The sequence below is a fragment of the Ptychodera flava genome, chromosome 12 (genome assembly GCF_041260155.1).
Source record: "Ptychodera flava strain L36383 chromosome 12, AS_Pfla_20210202, whole genome shotgun sequence".
Taxonomy (NCBI): domain Eukaryota; kingdom Metazoa; phylum Hemichordata; class Enteropneusta; family Ptychoderidae; genus Ptychodera; species Ptychodera flava.
The window spans coordinates 598,352-618,182 of record NC_091939.1 but is presented as its reverse complement, the minus strand read 5'-3'; the positions used below and the strand labels follow the sequence as shown (position 1 = coordinate 618,182).

Genomic DNA, 19,831 nt, shown 5'->3' with positions numbered 1-19,831 from the left:
ATGGGACATGTTTTGCTTCACTAGTTTTAATCAACGTGACGTGATAGTGAAATATGAACTTGGCAGGTAAAGGGTAAACTTTGCTGCATCTATCATATCTTGGTGTAGAAGGCCGCCATATTTTTAACATTTTATTTTTTGAATTGATCATATAGTTCCTAAATTTGCAAATGGGCTGAGATGTGAAAATGGTCAATAAATCTAAATCTTAAACCCATATCTTCTGCCTTAATTTGCTTCCATAGTTCGTCTTGATGCTTCACTCTGTGAACCTGTTACTGTGTCTAGTGTCTCTGTAAAGAGTGATTTGACCAGCAATGGAAGGTTTTGGGTCCAGCGTGTAAGAGACGACAACGAGGAAACGTGTTACCAGATGATGTTAGCCAACATGATGAGGTAGTGTTATGACTGTTTGAAGTTGGAAATGTTGCTGCAGACTGATATTTTCAGTCCATTTATGGTGAATTCAGATTGAAAACATTTAAACTTCAGCTCTCTGTCCACTCCCATAAATGTGTTTCAACTTTTCATATCTAGGGCAGTTATCAGAACAGAATACTTTATTTTCACTTGGAATGTATTTTCACTGGACCTTTTCCCTCTAAAATAAATCCGAGTGAAATTTTTCATTTTCAAACTTTGCATGTAGTCAGACCAGATGAAGTGAAAATAAGATCACAGTGAAACATAGAAAATCTGTTTTCAGCTAAAATAAATTCCAGTGAAAATAAATAGTCCACAGTATCATGGATAAGATGTGTTGAAGACAACTTTTCACAAGATTGTAGAAAAGATAATATGAAAGATATATTTTCCAAATTTTCTTTGCGCATTTGAACATGGTGTGTCATAGTTGTTGGTGGATGGCTTCATTTCCACACAAACAGTATCTGAGCTGCTGCAAACTGTTTTGCAAATTTTTGGCGTTGTTTTGAATTCATCACAAAGAGTGTAAATCAAGCTAATCTGAGAAACCAGCCACGATAGTTTCATTACCATAACAAAATAATCTCAGACTACTCTGCTTGTAACTAAGATGGACATACCGGTACAACTGGATTATTTACTATTATACAGGCCTGTCAGTCTTTTAGCCCAGCAAGAAACTTGAATAATATTTGTAAGGTAATGATATGATGTAATGTGGTGTCATTTTCTGAATAAACTACATGTATGTTGTCCTGTCAATTCACTGTACACATTGTTTGTATCGTTACTTTGCAGAGATATGCCAAAACAGCCCCAGTGTATCATTCACTACTACAAAATAGTTGCAGTTTATGATGAGAAAGACAAGCAATGGTATAGAGCACGGGTTGAAAAACAAGAAGACAATAAGGTAGGTATTTGCAAACTATTCCATTCTTCTTCATGGAGTTTTACCAATCCTCAGACTGAAATAATTTAAAAGCATCCCAAATTTTAATGGATTCTCAGTGCCTATGAATTGTCAGCATATCCATGTTTGTTTTGAAACATCAAATGATGCAAGCTATTGATGATATATAGAACTGGTTGATAAATATGTATTTTGTTTTATCTATCATAAGCTGAGACAGCATTGCATTCATAGGATATGACTGTCATGTTTGCACAATTTGGTAATAATTTTGAAGGTTTGCACAAAATGATATTTTACATGGAGTGGACATGATAAGATAGTGGCATTGAGAGTGGACATTATCAGAGCTGTGTTAGCGCTGGGTTCGAAAGCTGTTAGCCACTGTGGCGAATAGTTTCAAATTTTATTAGCCACAGACAAATTTTATTAGCCACACATTTTTACGAAAACAAAGCTTTCTATAATGCTATAATCTCCAATGTCGGTTGCATGCACAAGAATAAACTATCAACACATCAACCTTGTATCCAGTTGTCTTCATTTTAAGGTAGCGGTAAAGGCTATTTTGCACCAATTCTTTTCTCAGAGTTAATGTCAAGTTTCAAGTGTTAGAATCAAGATATTTAGTTCAAATTTTCAGGATAACTCCCTTAGTTAATACTTTCTCCAAAGAATATAAAAATTGTATGTTTGTAGCCATGATTTTGAAATATGACACCAATCAATATTAAAATTTAATTTTTCATATTTTTTTACATCTCTGAATTAAATAATAAATTAATATTACCAAATTAGTTATAAATATGTTGACACTATTAAACGTAAGATTTGTACGGCAGGATTTGTAAATAATATTTGTTTTTATGATTTTACATGGGTTTACATATCAAAAAATTATTAAAAATTCTTTCAAAATGTGATTTTTCAAAAAGTACTTCAAATACAGGAAAATTATGCCGTACAAATCTTATCTGTAACCTTTTTAATAGGCTGTAAAATTCCATGTCCATATCTCATTTCAAAGGTTGGATTTAATTGGTATAAAATTATGTAGGAAAACTGTTATTCTGTCAAAATTGTTGAAAACAAGCCATATTTGCACCCCTCTTTTGAAGTCAAAGAGCAGTCTTTTTGGTTAATCTCACTTTTGACACCTCTTTGACACTCAAAGAATCTAAAAATGCATTTATAATAGCAGTCACGCATTCTGAATGCAAGCACTGCCTTGTCAAACTTTCCTAAAAAACAGTAAAAAATGACTTTCCCTTTTCAAACATTTTTTTAAAAGCTAGGGGACCTCTACCATACTTAATACACTAAGGACTCCCCAACTTCCTCTTATTTGGTCAGTTTTTCAGAAGTTTCAATGGGCTATAACTCTGCAATGCTTATGACCCCAAATGTCTAGTTTTTTTTATTCCACAGAGAATGTTGACTTCTTTCATGTTTTAATAGTTTTATTGAAGTTTATAACTGACGCTCTAGCCTTTACCGCTACCTTAACACTGAAAATTGCTTGATTCTGGACCCCGATGCAAATCGACAGCAGCACGCAACATTGAGACCACGATTAAAATGAACTGCAACACGGAAGGTTGGGACCGCGATGCAAATCAACAGCATGACAGCAACACTGAACGTTCGGACTGCGATTAAAATAGAAGTTTGGTTACACGTTATTGCGTTACATCAGTACACGTAGCGTCTTTGTCACGTCATACAAGACGTCGCGTAAATGTGGCACAGACGTTCGGAACGTCATCAAACGACACTTCTACATGTAGTCTTAATTACGTGTAGTAATTTTTAGATTTTCTTGGTGATTTGCGGGAATTTAGACAGGAAATCTCGTTAAGTACTAGTATGAGTATCATTGTAAATTAGCAAACATCTTTGATATCAGAAAATTCCGTAGAGTTCACCTGAACAAGACGTACGTGCTATGATTTCCTGACATAAATGAAATGTTGTCTAATTCAACTTTCTACCTGAAGCTGTCACAAAGATTTCCGTAAACCACATAAATAACTGTATTAGGCCTACAGAAAATCGGTAAATTTAATGCGAGGATACAACGAGCTTGAATAGTCCTCACGTAGAGAAATTAATTGTTTCTTAAAACTTAGACGAATTTCGTATGTTTCTGAAAAAATAATACGGCAAAATCAACCAAAAAAATCACAACTGATCATGGATACGCGTACGCCACTGTGTGCCTTCAGACGTGCAGTAATTAGATTGTAACCTCTCTAATGAAAAACAACACGGAACGTCGTGACCGCGATGCAAATCGACAACAACACGGAATGCGTCGCTGGGATGGCGATTTTTATGAACATCAATACGGGACCATGAGGACCGCGATGCAAATCGACCACCATTAAAATAAGACCTCGATTAAAATGCGCAACACGGAACGTCCAGACCACGATGCAAATAAATTTCAACACGAACGTTGTGACCACGATTAAAATGCGTATGTCTGCTGTAGCAAAAGTTTCAATTCTCGCGAGTGTTCGCTTTGCTTGCTGTACACTAGACAAAATGACGTCAAATTTATCGCGAGACTAGGGCTCGATTGCGTCTGCCTGCATTTTCAATTCTCGTGATAGTCATTATGTGCATGCTGTACACTATAATACAAATTGACGTCAAATCTCTCGCGAGACTTGGCTCGATTGCAATTGCGTAAGTCGGAGAGATCAATACGGAAGTAGATATAGTTTTTTCGCGAATCGCCGAAAGAGAAATGCAGATCAACAAAAGACTTAAAAACCCCACGTTTTTGCTTATTTTGCGGAATTTTTTCAACAAAAATCACTTTCGCCATGTGGCGAATTAGGATCGATTTTCTTCGCCACTGCTGATTTCCATTCGCATTTGCGAACGTGGCGAATGGGCAGCGCGAACACAGCAGAGAGTGGCATTGAGAGTGAATATTATCAGAGAGTGGCATTGAGAATGGACATTATCAGAGAGTGGCATGGAGAGTGGACATTATCAGAGATTGGCATTGAGAGTGGACATGATAAGATAGTGGCATTGAGAGTGGACATTATCAGAGAGTGGCATTGAGAGTCGACATGATCAGAGAGTGGCATTGAGAGTGGACATGATAAGATAGTGGCATTGAGAGTGGACATTATCAGAGAGTGGCATGGAGAGTGGACATTATCAGAGAGTGGCATGGAGAGTGGACTGATAAGATAGTGGCATTGAGAGTGGACATTATCAGAGAGTGGCATTGAGAGTGGCATTTAGAGTGGACATTATCAGAGAGTGGCACTGAGAGTGGACATTATCAGAGAGTGGCATTGAGAGTGGACATGATCAGAGAGTGGCATGGAAAGTGGCTGGAGAGCTGTTGACAAGTGGATATGGCCAGAGAGCTGTTCAACAAGTGAACATGTCCTGAGAGCTGTTTGACAAGTGAACATGTTCGTAGAGCTGTTTAACAAGTGGACATGTCCGGAGAGCTGTTTGACAAGTGGACATGGCCATAAAACAGTTTGACAAGTGGACATGTCCGGAAAGCTGTTCGGCAAGTGGACATAGCCAGAAAGCTGTTCGACAAGTGGACATGGCTAGAGAGCAGCACAAGACAAAAACAGACAGTAGGAAAAGGAAATTATATTAGCCATGTTTACATTTCATTTGTTTTCATATCAATGTTTTCCAGGTCCTGGCGTGTCTGATAGATTATGGCTATACTCTATGGGTGTCACTGCATCATATCAGAGAACTGCCACCAGAATATCAAGCCTATCCACAACAGGTAATGTTGTTTTCATAAATGTGATAAACGATAGCCGTGCTAGTCAACCTGTGATGTCAGTGTCCAAGATGAGTGGGAATATTAAATTGCATCTAACAATATGAGCACAGTTCTCTATGCACTGTGGTGCAGGGCTCGACATAAGCGCTAGCCCACTAGCCCGAGGCTAGTAAATTTTGAAGAGGACTAGTAAAAATTTCTTCGGAGGTAGTCCTGCGGACTAGTGCAATTTTCAAGTTCCGTAGCTTGGAAAGTTATCGCTACAAAACTAATGGGACGCCGGGCCACTCATAGATAAGAATGAACCAAGCCTCGATCATTTTATATAAAAATAAACTAACTTTTACCCAAACAAATTGGACAGTGAAACAGTGAAGCAAACTTTATTGATCACCAACTTAAAATGAAAACAGTTTACCTGCTACGGAGAATCAAATTGTACTGTACATGCCAGTAACATGGCCCCGGGAAACATGGCTCAATGCAACGCTGAGCATCAAACAGAATTGTCTGCACGTCGTGTATTTTGGTTTGCTTGAAGCTCATCACTTCGCCTAAAACATGAGCAACCCCACAATTTCGTTCAAACACTGTATCCTTGCCTTTCAAAGAAGATTTTTCTCAAGATTTCTTCAGGGGCGTTCCCAAACAACACCTCCGATAGTTCGTAGCAAGCTTGACCCTGCTTTAGAATGCCTCCACATGCTGACCTCCTTATATAGTCAAGACCCCCTAGCTTGATTGAAGCTGATCTTAAAAAGAGCCATCTAGCTTGTCAAAACAGTGCTATGGCAAGTGCTACTGCTTGTACAGGTGAGGGAATTCCTCACAGATAATAACTTGGTGCTAGCAACTTATTGTTTTGCCATTTTAGTGGAAAAGTGTAAATTATTGGGGCAATAACAGTGAAGTGAACCTTAAAACAGTAGTGAAAAAACAACGTATGAAATGGGTGTATCAGACTGTTGTATCCAATCATTTCTGGGAGTCATTGGTTATTTTTGTGCTAATCACATTTTGTTACCAGTAACTGGCAAAAACTTATAAAAGACACAAGCACATGAAATGGTAAAATGCAACATTTTTACGATTAAAAACAAAATTTTTCACAAACCATTATTACAAATGAGAGGTCCTCCCCACAAGCTGGTCAATTTTAAAATGTGATAGATAATATGTCAAAAATATGAAGGCACTCCACTGGAACATTTGTGAATGGCAGTATGAATTTCAGTTCTGGAGAAACAAATCTGTCCCCACCATGAACAAACATGTTCTTTGCAAATTAATGGCGCACTACCTGAGCTATGAAGGATTTTCCAACAAATTCATCCCTACCTCTGATTTTATTCTTGATGGCAATAGGCTATTTTCATGACCTCTCCTCCTACACAGGACATTTCATTCAGGTTATTTTTGTGGTTTATATATGATTCAAAGTTAAACATTTTGCAGTAAGCAAATGTGCTAGTCTTGCATGAAAGTTAGTTATTGGGTTTAAAAACATTTGCGACAAAAAATATGAGAATGGTCATATACACCTCTTTACAACATGAGAGCAACATTTGGCTTTGCTTGAGCAGGACTAGTAGATTTCATTTAGGACTACTAAAAATGAGCTGCTACTAGTCCTTCGGGCTAGTGGATGATTTGACCTTACGTCGAGCCCTGTGGTGTGTACTGTATATTGATTTGCAACACATCATCCAATACAATCTTATGTTCTTTCAACTGGTTCTTTCAATGGTCAACTGTCATTTAAAACGTGTACTAAATATTTGAGCCCCTATGATGCAGCACAATACAATGGCCTCAACATCTAAGCGCACTGAATATCAACCAATTGTTTCAGCTTCTAGGCAGTCATGTCCTATGCCAACCCCTTGGTTTCAACATTAAAGGTGTAACCGAATCGTTTCTTTATCTGAGCTAGCTGTCTTTGTTGTCATGTATCAATGCAAAGTTTCGGCATCTGGGCTGTCTTACTTGTTTAATATCAACCTAATGACTGTCTTTGTTGTACTATATCAACCAGATGATTTCAGCATCTAAACTGTCTCTATTTACCTATATCAACACAATTGTTTCATCATCTAAGCTTACGTTATTTTCCAAATCAAGGTAATATCTCTACTATCTTTGTCATGCAATATTAACCCAAATGTTTTAACATCTAAACTGTCTTTGTTTGTTTTGCGTATTTGAATATCAACCCAATGGTTTCAGTATTTAAGCTGTGTTTCTTATCCTATATCAAACTACTTGTTTCAGCACCCATGCTGTCTTAATTTTCTTGTTTCAACCCAATTCAACATTTTAACTGTTTTAGTTGTCCTATATAAACTCATTTTTTTCAGTATCTAAGCTGTCTGGTGTCCAATATCAACCGAATTGTTTTAACATCCAAGCCATCTTTGTTGATCAAGAAGTAGTAGGAACCTGTCTGTGTCAATGGGCCATAATTCAATGATTAGTTTTCATTGACAGGTATCAAGACATGTGAAATGCATGAAAACCACTCATCATAATTTCCTGAAAAATGAGTAAACCGATGATAGATACTGTACACTTCAGTCATAAGCTTGGTTAAGTCATACCATGTTCAATATAAACGAAAATGCTCCAATTTACCCGGTATGCTAGTGCTGTAGAGCTTGTCACATTTTCTGCATGAATGGAGACAGTACAACGCAAAGAATTAGTACTACAGAGCTTGTCACATTTTCTGCATGAATGGAGACAGTACAACACAAAGAACTAGTACTACAGAGCTTGTCACATTTTCTGCATGAATGGAGACAGTACAACACAAAGAACTAGTACTACAGAGCTTGTCACATTTTCTGCATGAATGGAGACAGTACAACACAAAGAACTAGTACTACAGAGCTTGTCACATTTTCTGCATGAATGGAGACAGTACAACACAAAGAACTAGTACTACAGAGCTTGTCACATTTTCTGCATGAATGGAGACAGTACAACACAAAGAACTAGTACTACAGAGCTTGTCACATTTTCTGCATGAATGGAGACAGTACAACACAAAGAACTAGTACTACAGAGCTTGTCACATTTTCTGCATGAATGGAGACAGTACAACACAAAGAACTAGTACTACAGAGCTTAATTCGTCACATTTTCTGCATGAATGGAGACAGTACAACACAAAGAACTAGTACTACAGAGCTTAATTCGTCACATTTTCTGCATGAATGGAGACAGTACAACGCAAAGAATTAGTACTACAGAGCTTGTCACATTTTCTGCATGAATGGAGACAGTACAACACAAAGAACTAGTACTGCAGAGCTTGTCACATTTTCTGCATGAATGGAGACAGTACAACACAAAGAACTAGTACTACAGAGCTTGTCACATTTTCTGCATGAATGGAGACAGTACAACACAAAGAACTAGTACTGCAGAGCTTGTCACATTTTCTGCATGAATGGAGACAGTACAACACAAAGAACTAGTACTACAGAGCTTGTCACATTTTCTGCATGAATGGAGACAGTACAACACAAAGAACTAGTACTACAGAGCTTGTCACATTTTCTGCATGAATGGAGACAGTACAACACAAAGAACTAGTACTGCAGAGCTTGTCACATTTTCTGCATGAATGGAGACAGTAAAACACAAAGAACTAGTACTACAGAGCTTGTCACATTTTCTGCATGAATGGAGACAGTACAACACAAAGAACTAGTACTACAGAGCTTGTCACATTTTCTGCATGAATGGAGACAGTAAAACACAAAGAAGTCAAAATATCAACAGCTTACTTTTCAGAAGATTACTTTTAATGTAATCAAAATTCACTTTCAAAATCATGTTTCAATCTCATTGAGAACAATTTTGGTTAATTTGACTTAAGACAGATAGAAAAATTTTTTGTCTTTCTCTGACAGGCTATAGAGTGTTCAATGAAGTGTTACTCAAGACAGGAGTTTTCTGAACATGCCATGTGTGAGTTCAGAAAGTTAACCAAGGACAAAATATTGGTAGCAACAATCCCATTAAAGGTAACGTAGCAAGACTTCTAAATACACTTCACGCTTTTGTCATCTGTCTGAAAACTGCTGCATCTGTTTCAGAAGAAAAAACCCACTCTTCTGTGTTTTGTTATACATATTAAGTGATTAGTTTTTACATGAAACTCCAGTGAGAGTAATTTTTCTAGCAAGATATGATATTTGAAAATCTGATATGTAGTGTCGTCATGATCTGGTGACAGTATTTGTGTCATTAAGTGTTATTGTAGTTAGCTTGCGTTCAATATTTACAACAACTAATCCTATAAAATCTTTGTTGGAGAAATACAATGTAAATAGTTCATGTTTTATTTCTCAGTTTGACCGATACCAAATCTCCTGACAATTGTTTATTCTTTAAACCACAAGGAGAAAACTATGACTTCTTTGCATGAAACATTGATTGATTGATTGATTTTGGTGAACCGACAGACTAAAGGCACCAATTGACCAGTGTATATTAATGCCCTTATCCTGGTCCAATTGAACACTGAACAATTTGCTTGCCACTGACCTTTGCCAGAATGGATTGATGAATGTTAATTCAGAGCACAGTTAATTTATCAGCAGTTTTCTGAACAGTGACATTTGTTCTTGTCATGTTTAGCTGCAGTTAACATCTGATGCCCAATACATCTGGTTGAGAAATCCTGCAACTAATTTATGGATTAACAATGAGATTTTCAAAATTGGTAAGTGCCATTATCGACCACATCATTGTACGCCAGTAAATGTAGGCATATGTTGTCTTGAATATGACACTAACTCTGAAATCTTTTAGAAGTTTGCCTCATGCTGTGAACATGATTTCTTTAAAATTTGAGGGACAGAAAAAAGGTTTATCCAGTGTAATCATAAGAAATTTTGTGTGAAGTAAGTGTATAGGCGTAACTGGACAGATGAAAAAAAAATTGAGATTTTCATATCAGTACATCCTAAATTCTATATGCATTCATCAGTTGATGTACTTAACATCATGACATAGCTTGCTGAGATTGTGAGTGTTCAGTCTGACTAACATTGTTTGTCTTGCTTATCATCAGAAGTAACATTTGAAAATGCTGTATTCCCTTTTATCTTCAGATCATGGCTTTGAACATTCATTAGAGCATGGTCACCCGCCACTAATGCCACCCCAAAACTGTGTTGTTATTCCACACATTGTTCATGGGTCTTACCCCATCAGCATGCTGGTACCACACCTAAATCAAGCTTCACATCAGTATCATACAATCTCACAAATACCTCGCCAAGCTTCAAAGCCACTTCACATTCATCACCATGGTGACAGTGCAAGATACCAGTCATCAAAGATGATTAGAGAAAGTGAATCAAGTTCAGGGGTATCCTTCTCTCAACAAGGCATACTGCCCATCCCAGCACCCCTGCTTCACCATCAGCAAACACAACCAAGACCCATTTTAACACAAAACAGGTCTGAAGATTGTTGCTATTCCCTACCTAGCAAGTTACCTCTGCCAGGTTTTGATGTCAACAATCTACAGTCTTCAAAGAGAGCTGCAAGATCCATGGATAATCTTATTCAGTTCGATGAAATAGAGCGTGCAGCTGATGAGTCACATGTGAATCAAGGTAATGTTATAACTATGGCAAATACAAGCAGTTTTTTCACATGTTGAATTGGTGAAGCTCAATAAGTATTATCAGCAGCACTCTCTGAACGCTGATGATAATGTTTAGCTGAAGGAAGAAGTGTATACCAGTACACTGTGAGATGCAGTGTTTGAAACTCATGCAAAATCGCTACTGGCCAAGCGGGCCAGTAACTTATACAATTCACTGGCCCGAAAGGAAATCAACTGGTCCTGGGCATAATACGGAATTTTTACTTGAAGGGAAATACAGGGGCCCTGAACAATAAAAAAGATGCAATATCATAACACCAAACTATTAATTTCTTTATAATTTTATAATAACTTTTTATTGCAGCAACTGTTTTCAACTCTTTTCTTTTACAGCCAGAATGACAATTAATGTCCTAGTCCTCAAAACCCAAATCTTCACAGGCTGCCTCCAGTGTAAGGACATCATCCTCCTCTTCCATCTCTGAACATGATCCGTAGTCACTCCAGTCAGAGTCACTGTCAGACAGCATTTTATCTTTGTCAGCAATAGCAACTCCTGTTTCATCCTGCTCTTCAACCAAAACAGCCTGGTCACTGCTGCCAGCCTGGTTTGAACTATCACTCAGCTGATTAGATCTATCTTCCATGAAATTGTGCCTCCTCTTTTTGGGGCCTCCAGTATTCCAGTAGTGAATGGCAGATGTGGGGTCATATTCCTTCTCATTTTTAGCTACTATAGACTATAGTCTGTAGAAGCTATTGGGATGGGTATCCGTCCGGCGTCCGTCGTCAGTCTGTATGTATGTATGTATGTATGTATGTATGTCCGTTTGTGAGGCGTCCGTCCACTCAAATATCTTGAGAACCGCAGTACTTACTGATTTGATATTTGTTGTGTAGATGAAAAATATGATTTTGAGAAACTAGTTTTTTTAATTTTTGATATTGTTGAAAATAGGCAAATTAATGCCAAAAAAGGTGTTTTTGGTAAAAAATCTTCTTCTTCATAACTGCTAGTCAGACAGCTTTGTTATTTGGTCTACAGGTCCCTAGGGATAACCCAACTTAGATTTGTTCAAATTGTGATGAAATATGCAAATGTGTATTTTTAAGGAATTTTTTGTCATTTTGGTCAAAGTTTGACTTACATTGTATGTAATTCTTGTACTGTATAAACCCTATCAATTCACCCAGAAAAAAATAATTAATATGATTTTAAATAATTGAATTAATTAGAAAATCATCAAAGCCAAAATAATTTTAGTGTGGAATTATCGGAAAGTTCAACTTTTTTTGACAGATCATAGTTAAATGCTTACCATCTTGGAGGATTAAAACATGTAAAGGCAACTTTCCTGAATCCCAACTTTGATATATTCTGAACTACCATTTATGTTATCTAAAAGAAATTGCTCATAATAGTTTGTCATGATAGGGTGGTCAAATAAATAGAGATAGAGAAAGTTCTAATTTCCATTTATGGTTGACTTGGTAAGGATAAAATAAGATTACTTTTTGAGGAAAAAAATAGAGTGGTCAATTAAAAGAGTGGTCGAAGTGATAGGGTTTTTATGGTAAAGCTGGGCTGTAAGATTCCTCGTGCTATTTATAGCAATCATGCAATCTGTGTAAACAGTGCGATGAAAGTGTAACATGATTCCTTATAATGCTTTTGATGACCTTGAACTTCTTAAGTTACAAACATTTGTCTCTTCAGTGTGCTTTCTCTGAGTACGTACAGTCTCAACTTATTCAACAGAACTTACTTACAATGTTAATTTGAAAGTTAAAATGTGCTTGGTTAATAGGATGAAAATACTAATATTAAAAAATAACCAGCTCAAGATTCTTTATAACCTGACAGATATGCTGTTTTATTATGATGTAAATCTTGATTTAAGCAAGTCCAGTTTACTGTAGTTAGAATGTAATTAACTCTCGTTTATTTGCTATTATAGACTAATATAGTCTGATGAAATATGCAAATCTGTATTTTTACAGAATTTTTTTCCATTTTTGGTCAGGCCATCCTGAAATGAGCTATCAAAGATATTCACCTTCTTCATCAATACATGTGTCACAAAAGGTTATTCTCTACATAACACAGCAGAGCTCTGTCAACTGTTGAGTCGCTTGTTTTTTCAAAACCGCTGGTCAGACAGCTTTAATATTTGGTTTACATGTCCCTAGGATGACCTTAGAGAGATAATTTCATACAGTCAGGAAATACTTAATTTTGTATCCATGTCTATAGTAGCTTCAGGGACTTTGGCCCTATGTTTAGTGTGAAGCTTCACCATCAAGAGGTTACTCAGGGTTTTTGTGTGGAGCCTATTCCTATATTCTGTTTTGGTCTGCTTCATCAAGCTGAACCCACGTTCACATACAGCTGAACTGGCTGGCAATGACAACACCGGTTAACGGCCAGTGGACCATACACACTACGGCAAACTTGGCAGAACATTTTGGAAATGCGTTTATCGGGCTTACCGGGATCGTGTATTAGCCACGGAAAGTCTTTTTTCCAAGACTCTTGAAAGTGTCTTTCCCGTTTCTCTGCATCGTAGACTTTGCTTGCAGCACGGCAATCTTCTGTTGATCGCTTCTTTTTTGCTGTAGGTGGCTCAATATTCAAATACCTGTACATCTTTCTCGCTACTGATATTCACCCGCGAGGCGAGGTTCATCAAAACAATGCTGCCATTTTGACTAAACGAAATCTCGAACCTACCCCAACGTGACCCCAACGCGTAACAAATGGAAGATGTTGAGTAGCGCCATCAATCTCGCAAGTCGCGAGAAATGCGTAGCTGTAAAGGCTTTCGCTAAGTAATTTCACCGTTCGATCTTTTGAGATTTTACCTGCCAATTTTTTCCTAAATTTTGCGGTTTGATTACTTGAGAATTTAACAGAATAGGGTAAGAGTATTAAAAATTGCTGACCCCTTCTTTATTTAGAGCAGGACACTCGGGTCTGCTTCTTTCACAACTTACTGGCCCGGCATGAAAACAGCTGGTCTGGGGCTAGCGGGTTAGCGTGAATTTCGAACGCTGGTGAGATGTGTTTGTAAGTGTTTTGTATTCACATTTTGCTTTGTTTTTTGTTGATTTTGTATAGCTTGCTTAACTTTAAGTTAATTTAGCATCTGAAAAATACCTGGTTTTTTTCGGTTGTTAAACTTAAAGTATTATCATTCAAAAGTTGAAGATGCAAACATAAAAAACCCACTGATTTATAAAAAGTTTGAAAATATATCAATTTACAAGTGCACTTGTGCTGGATTAATGAATTTTTGACTTTCCTAACACAACCCCTCTCACAGAAATTCCCCAAAACATTTAAGAATATATACTCAAGAAAATTATTGGAATCTCATTTCCATGTTTTTATATGGATACCCACAATATGACTCAGATCTAAATTTCATCATGTTTTAATCATTTTTCAAAAAATTGACATATTAATTCTAAGAAAAATTGAACCTCATTTAATATAAGCAATTCTTTGATTCCTGTGTTGTGATCTTAAAAAATCATTTCAACTCTGTACACACTAGAAAAATAACTGCCCTGCATTCCTATCATTAGAAATCAATGACAACATCAATAAATTTGTTTCGTATTCAGGACCAACATCAAATCTTGGAGACATCATCATCCAGAAGAAAGAAAACCAATCACATATTGAAGAATCTATTCTAATGTTTGATGATGATGCTTGGGTTGAAGGTCGAAACCCCATCACAGATTCACCTTTGACCCCAGAGGAAGTTAAAACACACTTGGCAAGTGATGATTTCAGCAGGTATGTAAATCTTTATTCCACTGTACAGATTGCTTCCTTAAAAAGTCACACAGTGTCATGAGTTAACTGCCTGCATCATACAATTGCCTATACCGGTAGTCTTCATAGAGTGTGCTGTAACAATTAACCACATTAAAACTCTGCCATGATGGAGTGAAGTGGTGTTACCATCGTTTAGGGCTGAAATGGTAAATGTGATGTGGCTTGGAGAATATTTAATGGTGTGATAGGACATTATGTAATCATATTATCAGATTGTTGCCATGCCAGACAGCTGTGGCAGATTGGTGCCATGTCAGACAGCTGTGGCAGATTGGTGCCATGCCAGACAGCTGTGGCAGATTGGTGCCATGCCAGACAGCTGTGGCAGATTGGTGCCATGTCAGACAGCTGTGGCAGATTGGTGCCATGCCAGACAGCTGTGGCAGATTGGTGCCATGTCAGACAGCTGTGGCAGATTGGTGCCATGCCAGACAGCTGTGGCAGATTGGTGCCATGCCAGACAGCTGTGGCATGTGTGCTGGAAGGGAATTAAGGGACGAGCAGGTGGTGTTGTCATGATTGACGTCATGACACATGATTATGTGATAGACAGGGTGACGATAGATTCCAAAGTGAAATGGCCCTCAAAGAAAATCCATTCAGTATATATTCAGAAGCTTGTTCCTCTTATTTTTTCTTCACTTTTATATGCTTGCAAAATATCAATCAATGCAAGTGTTTACAAACTGATAAATTTATAATTTGTGCAGTCCAAATGTAAAAGATTTTAAATAAGTAGAGTTTCCAGTGAACTCGCTTTGTGTTGCATTGCTGCAAGTTTGTTGTTCAGATAATTCATAAACTCTGAGGGACATCACATGACAAGTGTAAGTGCTGTCAAAATGTACATGCTTCACGTTGGGTTACTATTTTGCCAGCTTTGACAAACTGAGACAGTAAATTTTGACCCCCATACTTTCTCAACACAAAGCTAACTTTTTAATAACCTGTGCATAAATTTTCACACACTTTTTTGGGTTTGCCCAACACTTGTACGTAGGAGTCAACTGCCAGTATTTAACAAATTAGGCGGAAACTTTCAGAGTGGAGATGGTGCACAGAATGCGGTACAGTGCTATCTATGTGGAGAGTTTGGACACAGACAGTATGACTGTAGAAATGCAGGCAAGAAGGGAAAAGTGAGTGACTGATGATATATATCCATATACATTTACATGAACTGTAGCTATGATCTGCATGTCATTCCAGTTGACAATCATCAAACTGGGAAATCAGTGTTTACCTGAAATATTTGGTTTCTACCGTAGATGCTACAAAATGTGTTGATTTGATGTCTTAGAATGATTGCTCCTCTACACCCTCCAAAAATGCAAAAGAGTGAACAAATTGAGAATGACTAAACAACAAAATCATAGAAGAATTAATGCTGGTGGCTAAAATAACTAGGACACTGTGACTTTTTGGTGTAGATGTTCTATGATTTTCATCAAAAATCCTCCTTTGAGAAAATGCATGTTTCTGTAAGTGTTCATTGCATTTTATGCTCACGTGTTGACACACGTGAGCATATGTCGCAGCGATGTCTGTCTCTCTGTCTATCTGTCTGTGTATCTGTCTGTGTGCTCAATATCTCAAAACCGGCTCATCAGATCAGAGTCAAATCTGGTATATAATTCAGTTTGCGAATGGCAAGAACTGATTAGTTTTTGGTGGGTGTGGCTTGCTTACTTTTTGCTCATTTGCATAATTAATGATTTTAGAAAAAATGGATATATATTGAGAACGACTGCACACAATTTGATGAGATGTGCTACAAATGTTGATCACATAAAGATATGTTAGTTGTAAGTTATTAAAGGGGTGACGTGAAAGATGATTACTAATTTGCATATTTAATGAAATTTCCTAATTAGGGGTATATATCTGAATTTACTCAATCAAAATTTACGAAACTTGGTATCCATATTGAAGATACTATGATTTAACATTATTGAAAGTCATTAAGCATTTTTACTTCATCCAAATCGTAATTTGCATATTTAATGACCTTTCGAAGGATATATATTTGAATTTACATAACCAAAATTGATGAAACTTGCTATGTACGTTAAAGATACTATGATAGAACATTATTAAATGTCATTAAGCATTTTTACTTCAGCCAATTCCTAATTTGCATGTTTAATGAACTTTCCTAATTAGGGGTATTTATCTGAATTGACGAGACCAAAGTTGATGAAACTGGCTATGTACATTAAAGATACTATGAAAGAACATTATTGAAAGTCATAAAGCATTTGAACTTTAGCCAATTCCTTATTTGCATATTTAATGAACTTTCATAATCAGGGATATTTATCTGTATTGACTACACCAAAATTGACGAAACTTGCTATGTACATTAAAGATACTATGATACGACGTTATTGAAAGTCATTAAGCAATTTTACTTCATGCAGCTCCTAATTGACATATTTAATGAATTTTTGAAATTAGGGATATATATTTGAATTTACACGACCAAAATTGATGAAACTTGCTATGTACATTAAAGATACCATTATGTAGGCTAACATTATTGAACCCGGGCATTAAGCATTTTTGCTTCAGCCAATTCCCAATTTGTGTATTTAATGAGCTTTCCTAATTGGGGATATACGGTATACTTGGATTTATTTGATCAAAGTTGGCATAACATGCCATGTGCATTGATGATTATACCAGGTTATACCAATATTGGAAGTCATTTCGCACTTAAGTTTTCATGTCAGCTAATTTATAGTTTGCATATCTAATGAGCTTTCAAAGTTTGGAATATTTAGTTTGAAGGACTTGAAAAGAGGCAATTACACTTGCTATATAAAGAGGTGATACAGTGACAACAGTCAAAGCAATTAATTATTTCTATTTCAGGTAATTGCGTATTTGAATACTTAATGACCTATAGAGTTAATCTGTGGTGAATACTTCATTATGTTGATCATAATACTTTCAATGAAGTTGCAAACATGTGGCCAAGGTTCAAATTTACACACAACTGCAATATATAATGAAACACGTGAGCATTTACAGTTCATATCTGGTCTAAGAAATGGCTTCCATGACTTATGAAAATTCACCTGTTAGAAGTTTCTTTTGTGGATCACTTTGTTTCATATTTTAGCCCTCTAGTGGTGACCTCATTCAGATTTGCTCAGACGATCTAGGATTATCCAATTTTACAATGGAAGATATTTTTTATCAATATTCAGTCAAATTATCCTCAAGGAAGTTGCATGTTTAATTGCTATACAATGATTTTTTTCAGTGATCTGGGATATGATGCAGAATTAAAAAACCCAGCATGATTTACATTAACTGTGTGGTTGAAAGTATTTACTCCGAGTGCCTGTACTGATTATTGCTATTTAATAATGCAAATTTGAAGTAAAGAATGTTAGTTACTGGAAATAGTGGCGATGCCTCTTAATTGGAATTGCATCAAAAAAGGTTATATATTAAACTATCCAAAATACATGCAATTTCTGCACAGAATTTTTGAGTTATATAAGAAAATACAAAGTTTTTTACATGTAGTCATTCCTGAGAGATACCAAATTTCTTTCAGTTGTGTTACATTTTAATGTGAAAATTTACATGTAATTGTTACTCAATGGAGTAATTAGTAATTATTATTTTCGTTATCTTTCTAGATGCGTCACACAAATCGCAAGACACAGAAACCAAGACACAAATGATGTGACTTGGTGGAAAATGTTGATCTGTCAAGGAACAAACTACCTGTGTCATGGAAAGTGATTGAAAAAACAAATGTTCTCGTTGTTGCCATTTTATGTTTATTTTGTTATTTGTTGTGTTTTCTGTTTGACAAAGCATCACTTTCAGCTTTGTACTTTTTGAATTGATTCCATTGATGTCACAGCTGTGAAGTGCAATTTCATGCAATCATTTTTCATTTCATTACACATCATGAGTGACATTTTTCTCAACATTAAAGAAGATTTATCATATCAGGCTTCAACCTGAGTTGGCCTGGTCCAGAGGAATGGGTATTTCCTTGAATTGCCTTCCACTTTCTATCTGTTCAGAGCTATGTTGCTACAACATAGGTTTGTTAGATTTTGCACATAGATGATGAATTATCACATACATTATTACATGTAAATGGATCACATGTACTTTTACATACAATTAAGAAATGTCTCTGTGTTTTGCAATATGTTCCAATGTGGCCACCAGACATTTATTTGTTTACTACTTTTATGATGTGTGTATATCAGTTACTCAGACATGTCCAATGTGATTTCATTCAAATTCACTGCAGGGACATCTTGTCTATACATTATTATATTATGCATATGATTTTAGATCAAGAATAATCCAACATGGCAGGCCAGTCAACCATTTTGTCACTAGCTTTTTTTGTGAGATTACTCAGACCATGAATCAGTTTCTTTGATACCCAGAACACAGACAGTTTATATGTACTGTGGTATGTACCGTTTCATTCAAGTCAGTTTTGTTTGTGATAGGGCTAGCTATTTGCCATTTTGTTAGAATTATTTTTCAGACAAATTAGCAATTATTCATAGTAAGGAATAAACCATTAATTCTGTTTAAACTGTGCACAAGGCTGCTACCACAAATAAAAGAAATATGATTTTGTTTTTCAATAGAATCCAATCATACGTTACAGTTGGGTGGCTTTTTTCATGTGAATAGCACTTCATATAAGTGCTTAAATCACTTGAATCAAACACATTCATACTTGGTGCAGAGACAACTTACAGATGTCACACTGATACATTTTTTAGTCACAATTCTGCTGTCAGGGTTTCAATTTATTTTTCATTGCAAATATTCCTCATTACCTGAGTCTGTTTTGTTCAAACAAGCAATGTCACAAAACAATTATATTATATGTTATCATAAAGAGATCACAGTAAGAGGGCAACACCATTATTGAACTTAAAAGAATGATAATACCAGTAAACATGTATATGCAGGCACAGACAGTATAGTGTACAGTGTACTGGTAGATGCCAGGCAGAGTATTTTCATAGAAAGTTTTTCAAAACTGGATCCATTTCTTGAACATGTCATCATAGAGTTTATTCAACTAACTTAAGTACAGTGTGTTGCATAGGTTTGTTATTTATTACTCTCTATTTTCAAGTCATGGCGATAGCAGAGTATGTAATTTGCATGGCTTTTTTCAGCTTTGATATGTTCATGAATGTGTATGGCATAGGGAACTATATGTATTGAGATCAGTAGGTG

The 19,831-nt window shown here is 36.3% G+C and overlaps 1 protein-coding gene across 1 annotated transcript in view; it reads left to right on the top strand.

Moving 5' to 3' along the window:
• The window catches only part of LOC139145986 (uncharacterized), a 43,929-nt gene extending 24,700 nt beyond the window's left edge, over positions 1 to 19,229 (top strand). Inside the window, exons 12-20 of the mRNA XM_070717433.1 lie at positions 246 to 396; positions 1,225 to 1,339; positions 5,022 to 5,117; positions 9,035 to 9,148; positions 9,765 to 9,849; positions 10,241 to 10,750; positions 14,371 to 14,548; positions 15,591 to 15,729; positions 18,244 to 19,229. Coding sequence (XP_070573534.1) covers positions 246 to 396; positions 1,225 to 1,339; positions 5,022 to 5,117; positions 9,035 to 9,148; positions 9,765 to 9,849; positions 10,241 to 10,750; positions 14,371 to 14,548; positions 15,591 to 15,729; positions 18,244 to 18,288 — 1,433 coding nt within the window. The 3' untranslated portion in view covers positions 18,289 to 19,229. The remainder of the gene's footprint in view (positions 1 to 245; positions 397 to 1,224; positions 1,340 to 5,021; positions 5,118 to 9,034; positions 9,149 to 9,764; positions 9,850 to 10,240; positions 10,751 to 14,370; positions 14,549 to 15,590; positions 15,730 to 18,243) is intronic.
• Positions 19,230 to 19,831: the final 602 nt, after the last annotated feature.